At 40.2% G+C, this 25093-nt stretch overlaps 1 protein-coding gene across 1 annotated transcript; it reads right to left on the minus strand.

Annotated features, from left to right (window-relative positions):
* Positions 1 to 1618: 1618 nt before the first annotated feature.
* Positions 1619 to 3375, minus strand: LOC150091411 (uncharacterized). Its single transcript, XM_090390253.1, has 2 exons — positions 3322 to 3375; positions 1619 to 2094 (listed from the first exon to the last, which is right to left on the minus strand). Exons 1-2 carry the CDS (start codon positions 3347 to 3349, stop codon positions 1619 to 1621), a joined length of 504 nt encoding a protein of 167 aa, XP_090246379.1. The 5' UTR covers positions 3350 to 3375.
* Positions 3376 to 25093: the final 21718 nt, after the last annotated feature.

Here is a 25093-nt window from a genome sequence, read left to right on the forward strand (position 1 = left end):
ATAGAAACACTTAACGAGATGCTAAATTTTTGAGATGTTCATAGGCTAACTATATGACTTAAATGTTGAAAACTTAATTTACAACAACACAAGAGAAACTGCAAACATCTGTCATCGCACTATATGCAGACTAAAATTTGTAGATCGCGTAATCTCTGTGAGAATCTGTCAAACGAGATCATCAGATCTTACTTTTCCTGGCAATTTTTTTTTTTTCTGGGGTCGTATTTTAAGTGTGAACGACCTTCTCAATCTCATAACACCTTCACTAAATGCTGTTGCCCCTTAGTTCTCGAAAACATGTCGCGTTAAACACATATTGGCAGTTCTTTTTATAAGGCATTGTGACCTTATACAACAGGCCCACAACCAATTATGTTGTATCCACAAACGCAACCGAAGATCTGTAATCGTGTTCTGTTCTTTGGACCGAAGATCTGTAACCGAAGATTTGGACCGAAGTTCTGTAACCGAAGATCTGTTCTTTGGACCTTAAATTGATAGATGTGTTCTTAGCATTTTTGAACTAATTGCTAAGGCGATACTAGTAAATTTCAGGTTCAAAGGAACAACTGATGACAAGTCACTGTCTGGAAACATTACATCAGTGGATAGCAGTTATTGTTAAATAAGCAAGAAACCTAAAGAAATAGCGCGACGATACCTTGCTAAAACACTTTTCTCTCTCTTCGTCTTCTCTCTAGATAGATCAACCTCACATACTGTTTGTTGTAGTATTCTGTGCCACTTTTCGATTTGCACACCCCAATCTGATCTGTATTAGCTTCTCATTTGTTTCAATGTAGCTGACTTCTATCATATCTATGGAATAAAGAACTGGCGCAGTTTTTTTTTTTTAGTTGTCTAGGATGAAATTCAAGCGCGAAATTTCCTGTGAAACAGAGACACGTTGTGGGGGTAAGAAGAGAGTAAACTTCCAATATTGTGGTTGGTTTAAAGAACTTAGTACTATTTACGCGGATTCAGAAATCCGCGTTTAGTTTTCAAGAGTCCACACAGTACTAAATAAGAACAAACATCCAGAAGTAATTCTAACCTTAGTATTCCTCTCTAATACAGATAAATGGTTTTTGCAAGAGGCTTCGTAGTCACGAGCACATTTGTAAACTTGCTTATCCAAGAAAATTATCCATACATGGGTCGCCTACCGCAGGAACCTGGAGAATTCAAATAATTACTAATGGCTGTCCTATTTTATGAAAAGAAAATAGGGCAATACTCAACGAGCAGCTTATACGCTCCTAATTGCAGAATATTAGGAACCAGAATTTAGCTGGCATTTTCCACAACAGCTAGATTGTCCAGGTATAAATTGTTTATCCAAAATAAAAATATACACCAGGAAAACTAATACTATATCAGATAAGTCTAGCACTCAGTAATCTACTTCCGTTTTTAAGATCTGTTTAAGGAAGCAATAGCTGGCTGAATTACCTCGAATGTTAAAGACTATCTAGTTAAGTTGGCACAAGTCGCTGTTTTGTGTTCAATATATAAGAGGAACTCCATTAGACTATAAAAATAAAATTTATTTAAAAAAAAAACTTTCCACTAAAAAAATTAAAAGAAGTAAAATACATAAAATAGGAACTGTTTCTTAAACGGCTCCGTCATCACCACTCGTTGCTGAATCTGTTGTTTCTCCTGCCATAAGTCTTGCTTCTTTCTCGGGAGATTTTCCACTACTAGGCTTACCGGGAGAAGAAGTCTCCACTGTCAATTTGGCTTCGCTAGCTCCAACCCCTCCAGCTTCTTTTGCAGCCATTTCCTCTTCATCCATAGTGTCCTCACTTGTCTCCTCCGAATCAGTCGGTTCACTGTATCCATTTTCGGTGGTGGTGGTGGTCGACCTTTCGCTTTCTTCGGAAACTGAAGAGCAACTTGATGACATCTGGAGGTCTTCGCTCAGAGCAGCATCGTTTCCCGGAGTAAGAGGCCTTGTGTCGGGGTCACAGTGAATACACGAACAAACACATCTTGGCCTTTTTTGGCCAGGTAACTTAATCATTCGGCATGCACATCCGACATCACAAATCCGCGAGTGTCCACACTGTGGAGAAGGACACTGAAGTTCTATTATAAAGAGAAAAATAGCGTTTTGGTCAATATTATAAATTATCCATTAATACTTTAAGACATTAAATTCAGCCATATCTGGTGAATATAAATTGTAGGTTAGGAGTATCAGCGACTAAGTCCATATTGCTCCGTATACTGTTTGTAAATTGAGTGGGTTCTGTGGTCGATTTTCTGTTTGCTAGACCAAAACCCGCGTTTCCGGGAGAAAAAGCTATGCTACCCTCGCTGAGATAGACTAATTTTTATGGACCTTTCTCACGTTGTGAAAAATTTCCCATAAAAATTCCTCAGGTCATCGACGAGATTCTCGCTCGGGTGTGGGAAAGAACGACGATTCTACCAACTATGCTACCCAAAAGGACATCAAGGTAGTTAAAAGATAATTTATTCATCCCACATAAATTTACTCGTGTAAAAATTCCCTTCTCCCGAGAGAAAATGACACTGGTTTCAAGAATTACTAATAATTCGACATTTCATAAGACTCCTTAGTTCGACTACTAGAGATTAAAATGAACTGGATCAGTAATCTTTATTAAACTAATATCAATAATAGAAAATATTACCAAGTAGAAGTGCGCTACCGAATAATACTATGTATAATTAAAGAAAATAACCCAGAAAACAGCACAAACCCACTTACAACGAACACCAATCAAAAAAGTTAAAGTTGTAGTTAGAGTAACATGTTGACTTAAAAATTGGTGCTTCAACACATAGAAACGCAAAGCAGTATAAGGATTTAGCAATCTTGCTAAATTATACACTATACGGAGTTTGTATCTTGATTTCCCCCCCCCCACCCAACCTCTTTTTACTTCTAAATACCACATGGTATAAGATAAAGGAGAATTTTTATTAATGTAAGAAACCCGCTTTATGTCGCCCACAATTCTTGAGATTAAATATAAGACTTAAGAAATAAAAAGTGCCCGAAAAATGCTAAATATTCTACTTTCAGAAAAGAACAAAAGTTGTTTTTCTACAACAAAGAATGTAATATCACCAGCCATAAAACTCCAAGTATTAAGACTTTAAGCACGTAGAACATGCCATCTAAAATCTAAATAATTCTTATGCCTGCCTATCGTCTACTTTAGGAAGTAATTCAATTCAAAGTACGAATATCTGGAACTGTTTTTAAGAATTAACAATTACTTTCTACAAGTTGTATTTTGAAATCACTTCGTGTTCAAAATAACTACCATAAAAACTGCTTACGCTTTTCTGGTGAATTTGCCGTTGCCATTTGTAAAAATTAAAAATTGATTTAAATAGTAATCGCGACTCGTACGTGCCCCTTCTCGGAGTGATTTTAAAAGATCATTTTCTCAAGCATGCGCAAAAGCTTGCTGTCGTCATTTGCGTATTGGAACAATACTTAAAGGGAAAGGAAGAAATCCCCTCGACATTATTGACTTCGGTGAAGCCAATCGATGCAATTTTTCCACTTGCAAAAGATACCATACACACTACTGCATATTTTGAGGGTAAAATTGTTATTTTTATCTATAGTAGGTGCTACACACATTTAACAAGTTTTAAAAAATGCAATATTTTGTGTGGCTTTTTTATGATTATGATACAACTACCCAAAATCCGGCAATGATCAGGTCCATCTCACAGCTACCAATCACGTGAGCTTTACGTATGAGGCTTTGGTAAACAAGTACAGTACAATGAATTGCAGAAGTTTAATCCATGGAGTATACTTTTGAAAATCGAACACGTCTGAAATGTGACGCAAAGCGTACATTATTATTTTTATTTTGAAGTGAAAACTTCTTTAGGCGCGCTCCAGGCAATTTTCAGATGAGAGTAACTTGCATTCGTGGATTTACAAAAAAACGCAACCAAAATGCGACCGAGCATTCAAAGAACTTATCTTGGAAGCTACTAGGATTTACATACCAACTAAGAAATATTGTTCAAGGTTTAGGCCTAAATGGATGTCAGATGAACTAATGAGACATATGGCAGAGAAGAAAAATGCATGGGACACATACAAATTAACACATGACACAGAAGCCTATGGTAGATATAAGTTGATCTGTAACCAAGTTACAAAGGAGGTTAGGCAGGCGAAGGCAGATTACGAGAAATCTTTGGCAAGGGCTGCAAAGAAAAACAGCAAATAGTTCTTTACTTATGTAAACTCTAGAAGGAAGGGGATGAATCAGATTGGTCCACTTGATATCGATGGTTCAACTGTTGATGATCCTGCTCAGGTAGCTAACAAACTAAATGAATATTTTGCATCGACATTCACACGTGAGGAGTTATTCAGCAAGGGGAATGCCAGAGGTGTATTCAACTCTGGCAGTAAGCTAGATAATCTTGTAATAACTGAGAGTAAAGTGGAGGAGAAATTGTTGAAGATAAACACAAGAAAGGCACCTGGGGTAGATGAGATCTATCCAGTTATATTAAAGGGGACAACAAAGGAAGTAAGCAAACCCTTAGCCATAATTATGAGAGCTTCCTTGGACTCAGGGGAGGTACCCATAGACTGGAGATGTGCAAATGTGACCCCAATTCACAAAGGAGGATCAAAGGCTGACACAAGTAATTATAGACTTGTGAGTTTAGCTTCTGTTCCAGGAAAATTAATGGAGGCACTGGTTAAAGAAGCACTGCAGGATCATCTAGACAAGATTTCAATTATAGCTCAGACACAGCATGGTTTTGTTAAGGGGAAGACTTGCCTGATCAATTTGATTGGATACTATGACGCAGTCACAAAAGAACAGGATGCAGGTAATAACTTTGATATTAAATACTTGGATCTTAGAAAGGCTTTTGTTACTGTTGCACATGTAAGACTGCTGCACAAATTGGAGCAGTGTGGCATTGGAGGCAAATTGCTGCTATGGATAAAGGGGTGATTGAGGGAGAAGACAGAGAGTGGTAACCAATGGACACTGCTCATCGTGGACTAATGTTATTAGTGGAGTCCCTCAGGGTTCAGTGTTGGGTCCATTATTGTTTTCTGTATTTATAAATGATATTGATGATGGTATATCAAGCTTAATGTCCAAGTTTGCAGACGATACAAAGGTTGGCAGGGTTGTTAAGGACACTACTGACGCTATGCTGCTGCAACAGGATCTGGAAAGGTTAAGCAGATGGGCTGAGAGGTGGCAAATGAAGTTTAACATTGACAAATGTAAAGTACTACATATGGGAAACAGCAACCCCAGAGCAACGTATCAACTCTGTGGTACTACACTGACAGTGGTAGAGAATGAAAAGGACCTGGGGGTAATTGTGCAGGCAGGTATGAAATTCTCTGAGCAGTGCAGATGGGCTGCAAGAGTAACTCATGGTGTCTTGTGGCCTCAAGGCCACACCTTGAGTACTGTATATAGGTTTGCAGGCCTGATTTCAAAAAGGCTGTAGAGCTGCTGGAACGAGTACAGAGAAGGGCAACAAGATTAGTGAATGGAACAAAGGGTTGCTCTTACGAAGAAAGGTTTAAGTTTTGCAAATTACAGTGTCTGGAGACTAGGCACCGGCGATGTGATCTGATAGGGGTGTATAAAGCCTTGAATGGTTTGAGCAGGCCCAATGCAGATGGGATTCTTCCTCTTGCTCAGAATAATCACCTGAGAGGGCATAAATTCAAATTGAGGAAAGACAGATGTAGGATAGATGTGCGGAAATTTGCCTTTAGCCAGTGGGTAGTTGGTTGGTGGAACTGACTTCCATCCCTTGTTGTGGAAGTTGATAACCTAAATAAATTTAAGGCTCAGCTGGACAGGTATTTCAAATGAATGGATGGGTGAAGTGGAAGTATTTTTTTTTTTTTGACTGATGCTGCATACGCTTGCTTTTTTGCATCATATGTCACTACTAATGCTAATACCATAAGTAAATGCATTTCAGGCATTTTGAACAGTGTTATAGTTATACTTGCGTTTCTTTCGGGACTGATTGCGAGATATCCGCTATTTTGCCGGGCTGGTTTTTATCTCTTTGCATATGCCATACAATATGCTCAGGTCTCAGGAACGGTTTGGATACTGAGGAATCTTAACTGTAGTATGTTCCTGAAAACACCAATATAGTTACGTAACTGCCTAGTGGCTTTTGTTATACTGGCGTTTGCTCATTCGGGCTTCTTTGGATGATATTAGCTGTGTTGTGGGACTGGTTTTCCTTCTTTGATTGCATGTTCCCGAAAGTAACCCCAGTTACTCACATGACTGCCTAGTGGCGTTTATAGTAGAAGAATGGGCTCGCACCCTAAAAGACCTATTCAACCGTGTAGGGAATAGAACGTGCACCTTCAACCAGCGTTGTCTTTCACTACAAGGCCCTATCGATTATAGTCAGATCTTGAAGTGCCGCAATATAAGTTCTTTATTCTAACGTCTATGTTCTGATCATCATGTGAATCGAGAAGAGGTCTGAGGCAGAGATGTTTAAACAAAACATAGTTTAATATTGAATTCTACTTTCTAATACTACATACATAAGAAATATTCAATTATGCCTTACTGTCACTAACAGGAAAGGAAATGACAATACATTTTGAGCAAACACAAACTCATATAAATGATCGACTGCTTGGCTTACAACATTATTAATAAAAGAGGCCACTCAGGTGTTCTCATGCAATGAGGTGGAATGTTTAGGTGTTCTTCATGTGGACCCTCGTCTGAGGTTCTCCTCTCACTTGTGCTGACGTCTCATGGGTTTTGCTTGATTACTCATAGAGGGGGGTACACCAAGCAGGACTACTCAATCATCATAAATGATAGTGGTAGTATCTGCAACTAACTTGATACTATATTGATACTATCTGCAAGCTGAAAACTGAGAATCTGAAATTAATGATATTATTTAATTTTATGTGTTTTTGATGTTTAAATATATTTCCCAACTAACTAAACATGGTATGGTGGCTCCAGCTGTTGGTGTTACTGCAAGTTGAAATGTGAGAATCTAAAATTAATGCTTTTTATTTTATTTTGTGTTTTGATAGTTAAATTTTTAAATATATATTTTTTTACCCATAGCTATGTATGACGGCTCCATATACCTCTACAAGTTGAATTTGTCTCCCGATGTTTAGAGACACATTCTGTCTTTGGAAAAACCTGAAAAGTAATTGTCTTGATATGTATACAGTATTTATTTATTTTTACCATCATCGTGAAACGGTGGCACCTTCTATTGGTCCAATCTGCAACTTGAATTTTTACTCTATATTTGAAATAATTTAATGCCTTTGACATTTCTAAAAGTAACTTCTCAAATTTTTTAAGGTTATTGATTAATGGAAAAATTAAAAACTTATTTTCTAGTATCTAAGAAAAAAAGACAGACAATATTTTTCATATAGATATGTTTTTATTGACAAATAGAAAAAAAAATATATATACACATAAAAATTACACGGTGGGGTTATTGTCATGTTGACCCCTGTAACAAAATCTTAAAGTTGGGTTGGCATCCCTGCTTCTTTTGACAGCAGCATCAACAGCTCGCAAACAGCTAAGAGAAAGACCATTATAAAAGCCACAAGTACTCCTGTTTGGGTTGTCGTATAAGTAAAGACTCTCCGTCTAGAAAAAAAATGTTAGAAGATTACAATGATCCTCGTGTCATGGGAAGTTTCAGTGGTGTTAATGCATTACAAAAACATACAAAACTACCCAGGCATGTCGTGAAAGAGTACTTGTCATCTCAGTCTGCTTATGTGAGACACAAACCTCAAAGAGTCAATTTTCCTAGAAACCAAATAATAGTTCCAGGACTACTGTTATACTGGAGTTTACTTACTATTATCGTTCGGACTTCTCTGGATGACACGTCTGTGTTACGGGACGCTTTTCCCTCCTTGAGCACTTGTTCTGTCATAACCCCAGTATACTCATGTGACTGTCTAGTGGTTTTCTATATTAGGACAGTGGTCTCGGCCCTTGGTAATCCTACCCAGCGGAAGGGAATAGGAACTGCAGCTTTGACCAAGGCGTTGTGATAATACTCAAAACCATTCCAATTATAGTCAGGAGTTGACACCGCGATATAAGTTCTTCTATTCTAATTCTCTGCGTATTTATTAGTGTGAATGGAGGATAGGTTTGAGGCATATGTTAAAACAAAACATGGTTTAATGCAATCTATACAGAAATGGTACATATTTAATAACTACCGCCCTAGTGGCAGTGGCAAGCAGTTCCTAAATCATCTGGTTACAATAATATAAACTGATTTTATGGGAGTACTTAAAAGTTCTTGGCATTGTTGATGCTTTGGAAATTAATGGGCTCTTCACAAAGGTGTTCTTCGTGTGGATACTTCATCTCAGGCAAGAACTGACATATGACATAATGGCTATACAAACATGTTGGGTGTCAATACTAAAATACCGCTCCATTTAGGATAGCACTCTTAAGATACATCATTTTACCTATCGTTAATTTGTGAAAACCGACAATCTAAGTGATGCGCTATTTAAGATAGCAGTATTTAAGATAGCAGATAATACTCAACAATACCAACATAATAAATCATATTCTTGAGGAGTAAAGTTTATGCATAGCTGTAGGAAGCGATTAGAACTTACCGAAGTTATGACGACTCCTTCGGCTACATACGGGGCTCGAGGTCGGTGTCCTCATCATCTTCCTATCGTCCTCTTTCTCCGTTCTGTGTCTCTCTTCCACTCTTTTCACCAGACTTCACTGCTAAGCTCACGACTACTCTTCACTACTCCAAAAACTGCTTACTCTCGCGTTGATCTCACGTCTTCCAACTCTTCTGTCGGTCTCCCGTCCTCCTGGTATTATGCACCTTATCGCGTGAACTTTCGCCACCCCCCGGAGTCCGATCGAGGGTGGGGGCACCTTATTCTCACGCTGACACGACCGATAAGCTCACCAGTATTTGCCAGAGAGAGCAAAAGCTCATATTTTTCTGGACTGGTAAACTAACTTCTCCCTAACGACTGCTTATCTAGAGTAGCGACAACAGTGAACAGGGGGGTTGATACAATATTCGGATGATATTCAGACGTGTGAAGTCTCAACCCTCCTGAATTTTGGACTCTTATCGCTATCACGAGCTGGTAGTCAAGTTTGCCCTGTGTGTTTCTTAGTAATGTTTTCACTGGGATAACAAAGAAAACAAAAACACCTCTTTTAGCATAAGGGATACAGCAAAAAGGGAAGAAAAAGGGGGGGGGGTATGAAAAGTAGAATGTAAAATGAATGCATTTTACACCCATCATTCCTGCCACTGAGAATCTCAGTCTTGGTACCCAACTAAGACTGCCATTCTCGACTCTCCTACGGGGTTTTTGACCGTTTGGTCAGGGGGAATAAACATGAACTTTACTCCTCTTACAACATATAAAAGAAATTAATTACTAACATATTCTATGGATATAGTAAAAAGAAATACAAGATACACAAAACAAATGTACAACACTTGGTTCGGTGAGTGAATATGATGAATTTACACTTTCCACGTTAATTTCTCTCCACACGGAGGCCATTGTCCGCACTTGTCTATTGAGAAATTGTTTTTTTTTTTTTTTTTTTTTTTCTTTTCCCTTTTCCTTTCTTCTTTCAAAACAGAAGCTTGTACTACTTCTGGTTGACATTCTATAGCTAGAGAATAAGTGAGCACTTTGAAGCACAACAGGGAACGGATCTGGATTTCAAGCTGAGGCTGTCAGGCGGTCAAGGAAAAGTTCTTCCGTAGTCCATGATTCGGCGAAGTTATCCTTCGGCAGGCCAAGGAGATATACTGGGTGCTTCTCCTTCCAAGGAATGTTCTGGGCACTGCTTCTATCCATAGTCCTTACTTGGCTCACAGGCACGACATAAAACATAAACAATCACACAATTAGTAACTGTCCTTAGGTTATGGACACAAAGCATCTTGAGGTTAATTAAGCAAGTACATTATAATTGTATACATGTAACTAAACATCACAATAACATAGACATGAACTAATAACTAAGATGGATCACTGCAACATCCATAACAGTGATACCATATATGTAAAGTTGACAAGAATATTTAAGTTAGGTCTATAATATATATTTTTTTTTTTTGAATATTGTTGACCTTAGCAATATCCTTACACAGAAATTAATGAAAATACAACTCTTCTGTCTTCGCGCTTAATGTTTTTCGCCTTACGTTTGGCCTTGTCTTTCTTGGCTGTTAACACATGGCCTGGTGGAAAACCACTTTCACTGTTCAGTTCTGAGGAAGAGCTTTTCTTACCTTTACTAGACCGATGAATTCCAGCCACTGGGTGCAAAGGTTCACTGTGCGGACTGCACAGTGGTCCGCCAGGTGGTTCCAGGGACAATGAATGGGCTTGTCTCTTGCATCAGGCAAGAATTCTGGATCGGGACAGGAGAAGACTTTAGCATCCACCACAGTCCGGAAGGGAAGGACTTTTTCCAGGCTCCGTGCCTTTCTTTCCCCTACAGCTATGACTGTTTGGTATGGCTTCGTAAGGATGCTTAACCATGATCCGAGATGCCGAGATGCAAATGCTCCTGCCTTTGGGGTTGATGCAATACACTGATGGTCCCAACTTACTAGGGCAATCTCCTCTACTTTGAGCGCGCTTTCTTGGTTCCTGGCAAAGAGAAAATCAATGACGATCCACCTCAAGAAAGGAGGAAGTGATCCGAGGGGGCGTGTCGTAGGCGACCGGGGAAGGGCAGGTGTGCTCCAGGTCGGGTGGAAAAGGCGATCCACCATCCCAAGTCCACGTTTAGAAACCTGCACCTCACCTTTCCAATTTAGGAAACTTCTCATGCCATGGTTCGCGTAGTGACAGGGAAAACGCATTTCCAGGGATGCTTTGAGTTTTCTCCTCATGGGTTGATTCTGCCTTACTTCTTTTTGTTTCCGCTCTCACCAGGAAAACTGCTGTGGGGTTAGAATCAGCTCAGCTCCAGAAGACTCCTGACAAGGACTTGTGGGTTGATTAGGCGCTGGGATCTCCATTTCTGTGGGGGTCACTCTCTGTATCCAACGTAAAGGTGCTGGGAGAACGGTCAGCATTCTAGTGATGAGGCATAGTACAAACTTGTGAAACACCACCATCGTGACTATGAGTAGGGGGCGGATAAACAAAACTAGTTAGTGAAGAAATACTTTTATTCATGCATTCCATCCATTCCTCTCTTCCATGTTGAAGATTTGCTCCACTTACACATCTTTTCCTCCTTATACTTTCGAATCCCAGGTGAGGGAGTATCTGGTGCAATACACACTCCACAATTACACCTTTCATTCATTCTTCCTGTTCTCACTTACAACCTCAAATGACACTTTCTCAATTTCCTTACATTCCATTTTGACAACGAAATCCTCAATTCATTTGCAAATCAAAACATGCCATGCATGGAAAAAAATAATAAGATTCCCATCATAAAAAAAATATTTCGAAACCATTCTCTTATTTTGAAAATAGCCCCTGACTTTCCTGATTAGCACAATGTTCTATTTATCAGCAGCCTGGATTTTTGAAGGCACGAACATAAGTACACTACTTCAGCAATCTTGTTTCTGTTTTTTTTTTTGTTTTTTTTAAATAGTCAATATTACCTATGTGTTTGTTCTATATTGACCTTACATTAATACAATATCACTCACTACCTATTTTCATACATGATGAAGTTCTCATTAGTAGGTAAACTTTACTCTAAAAGAAATTATTGACGGAATTAGAATTCCGATTAATATTGTTTTGAGGATTTCTTTCCACAGTGAAGTTTTTTTTTTAAATATTATATATATAGATATGTAATACAAGAAAATGTATCCCAAGTCTAGATCTTGAAGCTCAGAAGTTACCTCCTATTCACTTAATTTTTCTTTTCTTCAGGAAAATGATAAAACAAGTAGTAACTGGGTGGAACCAGCCATTCCCAGGACAATTGCCTCACCTTGTCCCCAAAAGAAAAGCCAAATTTGATTTATTTTTTTTCCTGTTCCAAATCCAATCTCTTGAACATAAATTTTTGCTATGCAAACAGAGAGAGAAAACACAAAGGGACTAGGGGGCTACCGGTCATGCCCCAGACGAAATGCATCCTTCCTCTCTGCATTTTTTGAATAATTTTATATACCGAAGATATATTTGTGTGAGGAAAGTATTTGCTTTAATAATATTAGCTCAATGGTTATATTTGAATAGAATTCTGATATTAAATCACTGGGGTTTCTTTTCAGATTCATTAGAGTGATTTGTGCTCCTGCGTGAGATTAATAAAGATAAGGTGAATTAATTTCTATTTTTCTACCTGTGCCATTTCATAACCTGCACTCGTTTAGCCAACCATTTATCCAGCTGCTGATAAAACATACTGCCAGAATCCAACAAAACTGATCAATTTCTTCACCTCTGTGGTCACGTTCTTTGATCCTTTGCTTACCATAACTTTGCTTATCCCCTCTCTCTTTCTCTTGAAATAACACAAGTGTTTTTTTTTTCACATTAGTACAGGAAGATGATCTTCTTATCTAAAATCTTGATCTCCTGATGTCATAAATTTTTTTTGTACTGGTAAAGTGATATGTAAATTAAAAGAAACCTTTTCTCAATGGTCCTACCACAGTTTAAGCAGAAATGCAAATTAAATTCCCAATCATTCCTCATTCTCTCCTCAAAAAAAAAAAGGTCCATGCTTGCTCTTCAGATCTGCTCCTCTAGTTCTCAGTATTCTTTGCTCCTTTCATCTCATGCATCATCATGAAGGGGATATGTATAAGTGTGTATGTCTCTGCACCCTTCTCCCTTTTTCGATTTAGATATTTGATACAGATTCGGAATCGGACCTTTTGTACATAGATTGCCTTACAAGAACGTTAAAAAAATTTTTTTTTCTTTTTTTTTTTCTTATATATATATATAGTGCCTGTTGTTATAGCCTGTCTCTCTTCGCTACTTCACTATTCCCACTTTAGTCTCTGCAGGCATCTCTCAGAATACCTGCCAGATCAAAACTACTGCCATCACTTGGTCGAAGGTATTTCTCAGCAAGTGGTTGACCCAATATCCACTGAAATGCTCTTTCTATCCTATCTGGTGGCTCGCTTTGGTTTGTGTTTGCTTGAGTGTTGTTACTCTGATCTGGGGTGACACCTCCTTCTGCTTCGGCTACATTGCTGGGAATATCAACCACTGTTTCTGGGAATTTGCTGGGAATATCAACCACTGTTTCTGGGAATTTGCTGGGAATATCAACCACTGTTTCTTAGTAATGTTTTCACTGGGATAACCAAGAAAACAAAAACACCTCTTTTAGCATAAGGGATACAGCAAAAAGGAAAGAAAAAAGGGGGATACGAAAAGTAGAATGTAAAATGAATGCATTTTACACTACACCATACGTTTCAGTGTGACTCAGCAGAAGTTTCCAATCTGTCTAAAGATAATGGAGGAGTGTGCTATTTGCTCGTCTGTATGGATGCCTTTTCAAGATAAACCTGGGTAAGAACACTTAGAAATAAAACATCAAAGCAAATGGTAAAGGCATTCAAATCAATTTTCAAGGAAGAAACACCATTCAGTCTTAACAGCGACAGAGGGAAAGAATTTACAAATAAAGAAGTGAGAGCATTATTTAAGTCTCTTAACATTAATTTCTATACTACTAGATCAGAAAAAAAGGCTGCCATAGCTGAACGTTTCATCTGAACTCTGAAAGAAAAAATATTTAAATGGATAACTTATTCTGAAAGTAAGAAATATGTGCACATTCTTCCCGACATTGTAGCTACTTATAATCGAATGCCACATCGAACCATAGGAATGCCACCAGCCAATGTCTCTTTGCATAATGAAGAAGACGTCTACAGGAAATTGTACTTGAAAAATCCCAAAGAACAGATTCCTAAATTTAAACTAGGGGATCGTGTTGTTCTAAGCACAGGTTCTCATCTTTTCCGCAAAGGTTCTGGGGTAGTTGGAGTCGTGAGATTTTTACTATATCCCAAGTGTTGAAATGAAGACAGCCAGTTGTGTACAGAGTCAAAGACAAAACAGGCAAAACGATCGAGGGCACCTTTTATGAACAGCAACTACAACTTGTTAACATCCACGACACATTGTCTGTCGACATCTATCTTATTGAAAAAGTACTTAAGGAACAACGTGTGGGTGGAGAGCATCAATTATGTCTTAAGTGGTTAGGATATCCAGCATCCTACAACAGTTGGGTTTCGGCTAAAGATGTTCTTCTTAACCCTACCAAGTAACGCGTGCATGGATTTCCATCCCGAAAACACGCAGTCTAATTTTACTATTGTCTTACCCGATCCTATAGCTCTCAAAGGCAAGTGGGAAGTTGCACTGTCAGAAATACACATTTCTAAGTCGTGGGACAATATTTCCGAATGCTGGGCTGAATTTGCAACTCTGCAGAAAGAACAGCCAGCCAGGAACCCAGAGGTTTACATGTTGGATGGCCAGTACGAAAATTCGACTAAATTGATTGACCATATGTGTAGTCTTAATGCTAATTTAGAGCTTAAAGTAGTAGAGACAGAATTCAGGGAGAGATTCACAATTAACGTTAAGAACAGCTGTGAGATGCATATGGCTTTCCGAACAGCTGAAAAAATTCTAGGGCTGGCCCATAAATCTAAAGCCGGGAGTGATGCTGTTGTTATTGACAAACTTAGAACTTTCAAAGGCGAGTACATCAGAAAGTGGATACATAAAGGTAAAATTATGATACCCTCAATAAAGACTAACAGTGTCGATGTTGAGAAGGCTTGTGTTCATAGAACCTTCGACTCGTGATATTCGTGAGTATAAAATTCCTTATGGTCATTACAATAGCATCTCTGAAATTCTACAGACTATTGCTAGAATTGTCCCAGAAATTAAAGGTTCTGTTAATACCCATGGCTTTGTTTCTTTCGAAATAGAAAGCAGTGTGCATCTTCATTTTCCTGAGACAGGACTAGGTGAGCTGCTCGGTTTTGACCGTCTGCACGGTGATTTCGAAGGAACTGTGAGCTCGTGATTTCCATGCAATATAAATAGGGGTGTCAGTTCTCACTTCGTTTATAGTAATGTGATCGAAGATCAGATCGTGGGTGACACCAAAGCACCTCTTTTATGAGTAGAACCATTCGGAAGCAGAGGTTGAATTCTCGCATTTGGATTATTACCCTGTGCTTCTCTCAAACATTCGTTCTGTGACTGTTCAAATATGCACAGGCAGTGGTCAGATTTTTCCATTCAGAGGAGGGAAAACTCTAATTCAGCTGCATTTTCGACTCCAATGAACGCTTACGTGGAATACTACACTGTGCAGGCGGGGGGAAGTCCCTACTTTGCAGGAGCAGTGATCCAGAGAGGTCAGGGGCTAGGCAGTATATTCAGATCTGCATTTACATTTCTCCCTCCACTTCTGAGGCCTGCAGCTAAGTTCATTGGTCGCCAAGTGTTGTCCGTAGGTTATAATATGATCGATGATGTCATTTTGGGAGCACCCGTGAAATGATCATTTATAAATTGAGCTTCCAAAGTGGGACAGGCCATAAAGCAAAAAGTCCATAATCAAAATATCAGGACATCTTTCAATGATGCAGATGATGATGTCAGAATTAGATTTGTTCGCACAGCCCGCTACTAATCTGTGCATCGAACGATCTTCCTACATTACTTTCTTGCCTTCGGCATCTGTGGACACACCGGAGCGAATAGAATTTTCCATTCCGGGAACGTTGGAAGAATATCTGGACCTGGGAAAAACTTATTTGCAACTCAAAGTACAGTTAACCCAAAGCGATGGTAAAGAACTGCAATCGGGTGTAGGTGTTGTCAACAACTTTTTCCACTCCATGTTTAAACATGTTGATCTTTTCGTTCCAGATAAACTAATCAATCTGAGCAGTGACACCTACGCCTAGAGAGCTTATTTAGAAACACTTTTGAATTTTGACCACAGAGCAAAAAGAACCCAACTCAGTACAGAACTGTTCATAAAAGTTAATGTTTGCGATGTGTCACAAATGTTTTCTCAACCGGACAACGGTATGAACCAACATATGAAGTTCTTTTCGAAAACCAAAACTGTGGAACTTCTGGGTCGTCTCAGACTAGATTTGTGCCATCAGGCCAAATATATTATTAACAACATATCACTCTGTCTGAGAATGGTTCGCAGTTCGCCCAAGTACTGTCTGTTGTCTCTCAACAATACGGCGAAGGTTCACATATGTGAAGCCTGTCTTTTTGTGTGTAAAGTTAAGCTTAATCCCAACATACAGCTAGCCCACATGAGTGTTCTTGAAAAGGATCCACTTGTTTACCCTATTAACAGAGTTAATGTTACTTACTTCTCAAAGGTAGGTCCGACTCTACCAGAGACAATATAGATCTAGGACAGATCCCCACTCGTTTAATAGTTGGTATTGTGTCCAGTGATAGTTTCAATGGCTTCTTCAAAACCAACCCATTTAATTTTACCCACTACAACCTGTGCTATTTACTTCTGATGGCTGACGGGGGTCCAGTATACTTCCATACCACTCACACCCGATTATAAGAACGGGCATTATACCAGATCCTACCTGTCGCTTTTTACATCCCTAAACAAGTGGAATGTTATACTGGAGTTTGCTTATTCCTCGTTTGGGCTCGGGCTTCTTTGGACGACACGGCTGTGTTGCGGGAAGCATTTTCTTCCTTGGGTACTTGTTCCTGAGCGTAACCCCAGTACACTCATGTGACTGCCCAGTGGCTTTTATATTAGGACAATGGTCTCGGCCCTCAATAAAACTACCCATCGAAATGGAATAGAAATCGTGGCATTGACAGCGCTCTGTTTTCACTACAAAACCCTTTCAGTTATAGTCGGATTTTGAGTGCCGCAATACAAGTTCTTTTATTCCAATACTCTACTTACTGATCATCGTGTGAATGGAGAACAGGTTTGGGCAGAGATGTTTAAACAAAACAAAGTTTAATACATTATACTATAAAAATGGCATATACGGTAAATACAGCTCTAATTGCAGTGACAGGCAAATCATAAATCATTTAGTTACAGCAATTTAAACTGACTATATAGAAGAAGTTAACAGTTTTTTTTACATTATCGATAATCTGGTAATTAATGAGCTTTTCGTGTATGTGTCCTTCATGCGGATCACTCATCTCTGGCACGAACTGGCATGGGACATGATAGTTGTACTTACTGTCAGAGAAACATAATGGGTGTCAATACGAAATGTCGCACTATTTAGGATAGCACTCATAAGATAAGTTTTAACCTGTTATACAACATGTTATCTAGAGTGAACTTATGATAAATGACAATAGTAAGTGTTGAGCTATTTAAGATAACAGCGTTAGGATATTCTGTAACTTAACAATATTAACATAAATAATCATATTACTGAAAAGTAAGGTTTATGTATAGCTGTAGGGAATTATTATAACTTACCAAAGTGAAGACGACTCCTTCTACTGAGTGCGGGACTTGAAGTTGAAGATTCCATGATTCTGGGGTTTTCTCGATTCTCCTACTCTCTCACTTTAGTAACCAACTGCTCTCTACCAAAAAAACAACGAAGCACTCTCTCTCATCCTCTTGGGTATATCCTCCTTATCGCACAAACTTTCACCTGCCCGGAGCTTGGTCGGGGGGGGCAACTTTATTCTGATGCTGTGACATGAGACAAACCGAAAAGTATTTACCAGAGAGAGCGATGCTCGTATTTTTCTGGACTAGTGAACTTAACTTCTCCGTAGCGACTGCGATCTCGAGTTAAGATAATAATGGCAAAAGGGAATTTGTAACCGCGAAAGCATCTAAGTTCGGATAAGAATCTGACACTAGCGAATTTAACCATCCTATATTTATCGAAGAGCTGATATCAATTAGTCATGTTAGATTAGTATTTATGTTTTCCGCTGGAATGGCCAAAACAACTCTTTAGCAAAAAGGGCACAGCAAAAGAAGGGTAGGGGAGAAGCAATGTATGGGAAATGTCTACAAATTAATAAGAAAAATGTGGGCATTTTACACTCCTCACTACTACCCCTGAGAATTTCAGTTGGGGTACACAACTATGACTGAAATTCTCGACGTCCTTACTGGGGTTTGATCTTTTGTCGGGGGGGGGGGGACAAACATAAACATTCCTCCTCTTACCGTATAAAAAGAAACGTAACCACTAACCTACTGTATAGATATAATAAAAATAAAAAACTACAAGACACACAAACAAAACAAAGTGTGCAGCACTTCGTTCACTGTTCTGTCCTATTATATTTACACGTCTTAACGCTGTTCACTCTCCACATGGAAGTCATTGTCTGTACTCATCTGTTGAGAAATCGTTCTCCACAACACCACAGTCTGTGCTTCTTCTTGTTAGTAGTTCCCAGGTGTATTTGCATGAGCACCTTGAAGCACAATGGGAAACAGATCTGGACTTCCAGGCTGAAGTTGTCAGGCGGTAAAAGAAGAAATGTCCATGACTTGGCGAAGTTATTCTTTGGCAGGCTGGAGAGGCACAAAGGGAGCTTATCTCTTTAAGGATGTTCTGGGCACGGCTTCAGTTCATAGTCCTCACTTGGCTCACAGGCATGTCATAAAACATAAGTAATCACACAATTAGTATCTGTCCCAAAGCTTAAATATAAAGCATCTGGGATTAATTAAGCAAGCATACTATAATTAGGATACATGTATACAATTATATAATCATATATTAATAATCAATATGCATTAATGTCACATAAGAAGAAAATCATGTATAAGGTTGACAAGTATACCTAAGTCAGATCTTTTTTTTTTTTCCATTTTATTTTCACTTGTCCCACCACTCATATTTGGATGGGCTACACCTTGTCTCCTCTACTCTTTCTCTTTCCAGCCAGTAGGAAAATAGGGCGGCTGAGATCACAGCACAGTGCTGTGCTGGGTGATCCCAGTGGCATTTGGGTCGGTCATTAGCCTCAACCGCCATCAATGCCTCTCTGCTGGGGCACGAGAAGTCTTGGATGTCTACGACGGGTTTTGCAGGGAAAATTCCCCGGAGGAAGCGAGCTTGTTCCTCTCCTTTGGTGAAGATAGTGTGATATTTCCTCGTGAATGGTCTGATCCACTCCCCGAAAAGGACCGGAGAGAGCTCTCCCCGTCCTCATGGAAGGCCAAGCCGTTGGTCACACAGCCATAGATTAAGGAGTCTCAGGTGATGTGGGAGCGCAGAAAAACCTAACTTCCCCCTACAAAACCGTGTCTCTGCACAGCTGGTCGCACCCTATGACAGCCACTTCCTTTGGCGCAAGGGCGCCCTCTTCATCTCTGCAGTTGCAGGTCCACGAAGGCCCAGCTTGTGATGGGTACTGGAAACTTCTTAAGAGGTGTTCCTGTTGATGACAATTGCTTGAGGGAGGAACGGATGAGAGCGGGTCGGAAGGGGCGTTCTAGGACTCCAATGTGAGCATGGGCTACCCGAATCTTGAACTGCTCATTGAGGAAATCCCTGGTGTTGTCATGAGGCCTGTTACCCGGGACTGGCTGAATTTTCACGGACTGTTGTGTGGGGGTGTCCTGGGAAGCAGCTCTGCATTTTCGCGATGGATAACCTATCATCCGAGAGCACACGGTGGAAGAGCGGTCGGATAACCTTGGGAGGCATGCCCCTGCGTCATTGGCACCATTGGCACAAATACCTGGGTCGCTTGCCCCACTTGTCTGTCACTGTTCAGGTGGGAGATGTTAAGAAGGAAACTGATGTAGGTAAGGGGTTGGCTGCGCACTTTGTTTCCAACCCCGGTTCAGCCACAGTAGCATCTTTGGGATCCTCTCCTGGTCTTTTGGAGGAGCTTCCAGCCGTAACTGCCCACCACCATCTTGTGAAGACAAGGATGCAGTTCCAGATGTGCCTGAATGCATCCATCCACATCTTCTGATCTGTAGAGGGGGGTAATAGTGGGAGAAAAATGTAGCCATTACAACACAAACTAAAAAATAACTTTCAAGTGAGATTCACTAACACACACTTATCTCCTCTTTCACTCCCCACTCACTTTTCCTTGGCACAACAACCCACTCCACTTGTACACCTCACTTACTCCTCTCACTCACCTCCCAGTTGGAAGGCTAAGCTGACTCACATGCCTCATTTACTCTCCTAGTTCTCCTTTCTCTCGCATTTTTCATACGCTTTTAGAAGGGAGTCACACAGTTCACTTACGAAAACATGCCATACACGAAGACACAACAAATAATCCGGAAAGAGTCACTGCTAGGATTATAATTGGGATCATTACCCACGAGGTGAGTCCGCCGCCCAACAGTTGATGAAACCATGTCGCCCATGGCATTTGCCCCAGTGCGAAGCTGGACACATGTGAAACCTGTGAAAAATCGGGTGGATGATCTGTAAGGCGGGATCTTCTAAACAAAACTCTATATCTACGCATGCCGTAATGGTTTGGCCGATTAGGCACAGTTTTTCCTTGTGGCACTTGGTATCAGTCTTAAATTGTATAATGAAAGTAGTTGGTTCCTGTGTTAGTTTAATAGATGTGGTGGCTATTAATATCTCCTGAAAATTGATGGAGACTTCCGGCGAGGCATGTTGACAAGGCTTGAAAGGTAAGGGTAGACAGTGTACTGCATGCATAGCATCCGACAGGCGTGGTGACCTCATCACTAAACTTGGGACATACTGTGTGAGTTTCTAGGAAGAATTCAAAACCTGCAAATGACAGGTCTACAGTTAGAGGTGCTGACTGTAACATTTCGATGTGAGCTTCCCCGAAGGTTCCAATTCTAATTGGTGAGAAATTTGAGTTTTTGTGAGCCTATTTATCTTGCTAGCCACCATCTGTTCTAGATACGACTCACTCTTCTGGCACCTAACTCGGTCTTCGTAGAAGTGCATTGTATCATCCGGTCATCGAAATATTAGAGATGCTGTAATTTGACTGCACATCACCGATCTTCCCATATTTGGGTCAGGACGCCAGAGCGGCCTGGTCTAGGTAGGCCTCGGTGGTGTCTCCTACCCTCAGGATTAGATGATGCTCAAGGATGTCGGTGGGCTGATTCAGCGTTCCCAGGACCTGTATCACGATGTTGTTCTGAGTAATGGCAAAATTTCTTATTGCTAAGGTCTCCGTTGTTTGATTATTATGGGTTTGCACTTCCACCACATGATGACATGACATTCCTTCGATTTTCCGGACTTCATATACTCTTGTGAAATCAAGGACCAACCACACCTGGTAATGCAAACAGGGTTGGCTGTCGACAATATGGCAGCTCGAACCACTGTCTCCTGCGATACAGTTGGTGATTCCTGGCCAACTTAGGGACTCCTTAGTTATTGCTTCAAACTTGTAACCTTCTTTGCAATGCGCCCCCAACCACAATAGGCATTCTGTGGACATGCCACCTGACTAATGAGATGAAGTTCTATGGGGAAAGTGTAGTACACTTGTTTCGTCTGCCAGTGACAGCATACTTGTTTAAAGGTTATCTGCATCTGGAAGAGAATCTGCTAAGTGTCTGAAACAAACCATAGGCACTGTTTATATTCTTAGTTCATCAAAGTTACACAGACCTTCGTCGACATCTTGCAAGGGCGGGACAAGTCCGCCTGACACTTTTTTACCGTGGCATGCAGAATCTGATGGTTGGTGCATGTCGAACTAACCATCAGTAAAAGTGCTGCCAAACACAAGAGGATCTGTAGGAGAGTAACCTGCAGGAGAGGCCTTTGTTCCAGGTGGACGTGTTCTTCAAGGTATCCTGTACCTTTTCCAAAGTGTCTCTAAGTGTCATTTATGTGGACAGGCCGGCCAGGCTTGTGATGTGCCAGGTGAACTTGAACGCCCTCCAGGTGAGGCTGAACAACATGACGAGGGCTCAGGCTGCCTGTGCTACTGACTTCAGAATGAGCTTAAAGTACCACAGTAACACGACTACAAAGATCCCAAGGGCTATATACACGCTATAAGGTATGATGGGGGAGGCAATGCTTATTGTTTATTACTTCCCAACACAAGAGCTCATCCCTTTGCATTCGTCTCGACCTGTCAGGTGTATTTTTCCATGTATCACTTTCCCTTGATGTGATATTAATAGGAAGTTTAATGGTCCTGGGGCCAGTACAAACTCAGGAGGCACCTCCACCTGCAAAAGTTCTTCGTTAATCACGAACGTTTTCTCATTACCGAACTTTCATATTATTAAAGTGCCTTTCTCTAGCATGGTAAAAATGGGATCTGTGAACATAATTTTCAAGCCCTGTTCCTCAAAGTGGGCCTGCTCGTCGGATAATAAGCATCTCATAAGTCCAACCTGTCGCAAAATCTCCCGAGGAATTGCTGGAGAGTGTCTCCACACACACATCCTGTAAGAAAGGATGGGTGAATTCCTGATCATCTCTGAGCCAAACTCCATGAGTCAATAGGCCTCAGCTGCCTTCCTTTGACACACACATGAGGACTCCTGGTCACATTCTGACTCATAGCAGTACTCCAAACTACCTTTACAACGGTCTCTGCTGCATTCGCACTGCTCTCCATTCCTTTCACACTGGTACACGACTGACGTACCATTTTCATTCAAGGACTGTTTCAGAATAAAATGCCCTGGTGGGATCAAAGTGTTATTTGGTTTGCATATTTCACAAATGTATGCGCCATGTTTTACCTGGCAAATTTCAATGTCGGCTTCGCATGATATAAGAAGTATCCCGAGTGTCAAAATCCTTAGCAAATCTCCCAAGCGGAATGCCACGCTTGCTGCAAAACAGGGCCGTCGGTCTACAAAGATAAGAAAAGAACCATCAGTTTTGATAGTGACTAGGGGGATCCTATAAGTATAGACATACAAATAGACAGTTTTTTTTTTATTTTATTCCCTCCATGCTTCTCTCAGAATGCCTGCTGAATCAAAACCACTGCCATCGCTTGGTCGGAGGTATCTCTCAGCAAGTGGTTGACCCAAAAACCACTGAAGAGCTCTTTCCATCCCATCTGGTGGCTTGCCCTGGCCTGTGTTTCCTTGGGTTTCATTACTCTGATCTGGGGTGACACCTCCCTCTGCCTCAGCTACATTGCCAGGAATATCGTCCATTGTTTCTGCTCTTTCCACTGAAGCTGTCCTTGGTGCTAGTTCCTCAACTTGCGACTGGGGCGCCATAACTGACTTTGATGGGACATGAGTTACTCGGTCGCGACTATGTAAATTTTATCTGTGGGTCTGAGTTTAACTGGACATCAAACTGCAAACTGTCCATCCCTTGATAGCCCTCCGTCCTGTCCAAACTGCAGGAATAAGAAGAAAGATGCCTCTCATTCCTACAAGGACACTAAGTGTCCAGAATTTGACAAAGCACAGATGACCAATAAACTAAAAACTAACTTTATTCCTTAGAATCTGGTAAGATTTACTTGATTCTTATTGCTTCGTTTTCTTGTTGGTTCTATTTGAATCCCTGTTATTGTTAATCATTAAATTAATCTAAGTTTTTTTTTTTTGAAAAAATTATAGTTTAAATATATTGTCTTACTACATACTTAGGTTTCCTTGCTACACTGTATTACCTTAGTTACTCTAGGCTTAACATTCTGATTTACCAGCTTAACTCTGATGCTTTTGATTTTAGTTGTTGGAAACTTATTGAAACCAAAATTTAATTAGAACTGTTTGTACCTTTGGATTACACTGAATATAAAATTTTATAGTTAAATTCTCTTTTGGTGGTAACGTTGAACAATTACTTTTGGATAAAACTTAAATTCATACTTCAGTGTCCCAATTGCTGTCTTTCCCTGTTGTAAAATAATTTAGTAACCATGTGTAAATTTATTTATGGGCTAGCTACTCTGTGTTAATCTTATTATTTTCTTTAATTTTTAGACTGTTCTTTAGACCTTTCTCAAAAATTATTTTTCCCTTTTAAGAGTTATCTTAAAATTTTCTGAATTCTCCAACTAGTATATCTCTTTCTTCTTGGGTCATCAGTCTTTCTAATTTCTCCTTACTTTTTTTTGCTAATAGTAGTTCCTGGCTGCCTCCTCATGGCTAGGGACGGGGAGTCGGGCATTGTGGGCTCTTTGCCTCGGCTCCCTGCTGCTAAATGCCAGGTGCCGGCACACACACAACAGACAACATATCACACACTTAGTAAATACCTTTCTTCTTTCTCTCTCTCTATTTTTTTTCCTGCCGGCTTTTGGCGTATGCCTAATATACGGTGGTAATAGGAGAAACCCTGGGAGCCACCAATAAGTTTACAAGCATACTTTGTGGGTCTGAGTAAGTGCTTGCACAGCTCTTCCTGGTCTTACTAGCTGATCTGTCCTTGGGTGGCCCTCCTGATTTATTGGTGGGAGAGACGACCATGGGATTGATATGGGTATGCTCGTTGGCCTGGTCATTATTGGTCGGGAGATTATAGGTGGGATTAAATCACAATCCTCCACTAAAGGCTCATCAAAGATCCATATCTCTTTGGGCACTGATGCAGTGCTTGTTTGGTCTGGTGATTCACTACCTTCTGATTCCTCTGACTCCCCTATTCTCAGTTCGGGAAACACTTTCCTATCAATTACTTTTGTCAATCTGTCCACATGCACAATTTGTTTATCTTTGGGGTTGTACCGGTGCTGTATTTCATAATTCCCTAACAACGGCTGACTGATCACATGGTAGGGACCTGTGCTGAAACAAGCCGATTTCTTTGTAGAACCTACTTTTATCTTGGGGGTAAAAAGATAAACGAGGCTTCATACACGGATATTCTTGTCCACTGCAACTGATGCTCTGCAATCCTCTTGCTTCTGCACTGTTTCTTCCAAGTGCTGGGAGACAATTTCATAGGATCTGCAAAGGCGTGCACACAACAGTTCTGAATAGTTTTCCATAGGTGCATATGAGTGTCTCTCTTTGGAATGCCATAAGTCAGCACTAAATCTCTGCCATATATTAAAAGGTTGGGTGATTCCTGTGTGGAACTGAGTTGC

The sequence above is a fragment of the Mastigoproctus giganteus genome, chromosome 1, assembly GCF_048544385.1.
Source record: "Mastigoproctus giganteus isolate SK-2022 chromosome 1, ASM4854438v1, whole genome shotgun sequence".
NCBI lineage: Eukaryota > Metazoa > Arthropoda > Arachnida > Uropygi > Thelyphonidae > Mastigoproctus > Mastigoproctus giganteus.

Excerpts from the sequence above, each read along its gene's own strand:
- LOC150091411 (XM_090390253.1), bottom strand. The coding sequence starts at position 3,349 with ATGGCAACGGCAAATTCACCAGAAAAGC. Across the intron at positions 2,095-3,321 it reads GGCAAATTCACCAGAAAAGC|AACTTCAGTGTCCTTCTCCA; the intron begins GTAAGCAGTTTT and ends TCTTTATAATAG.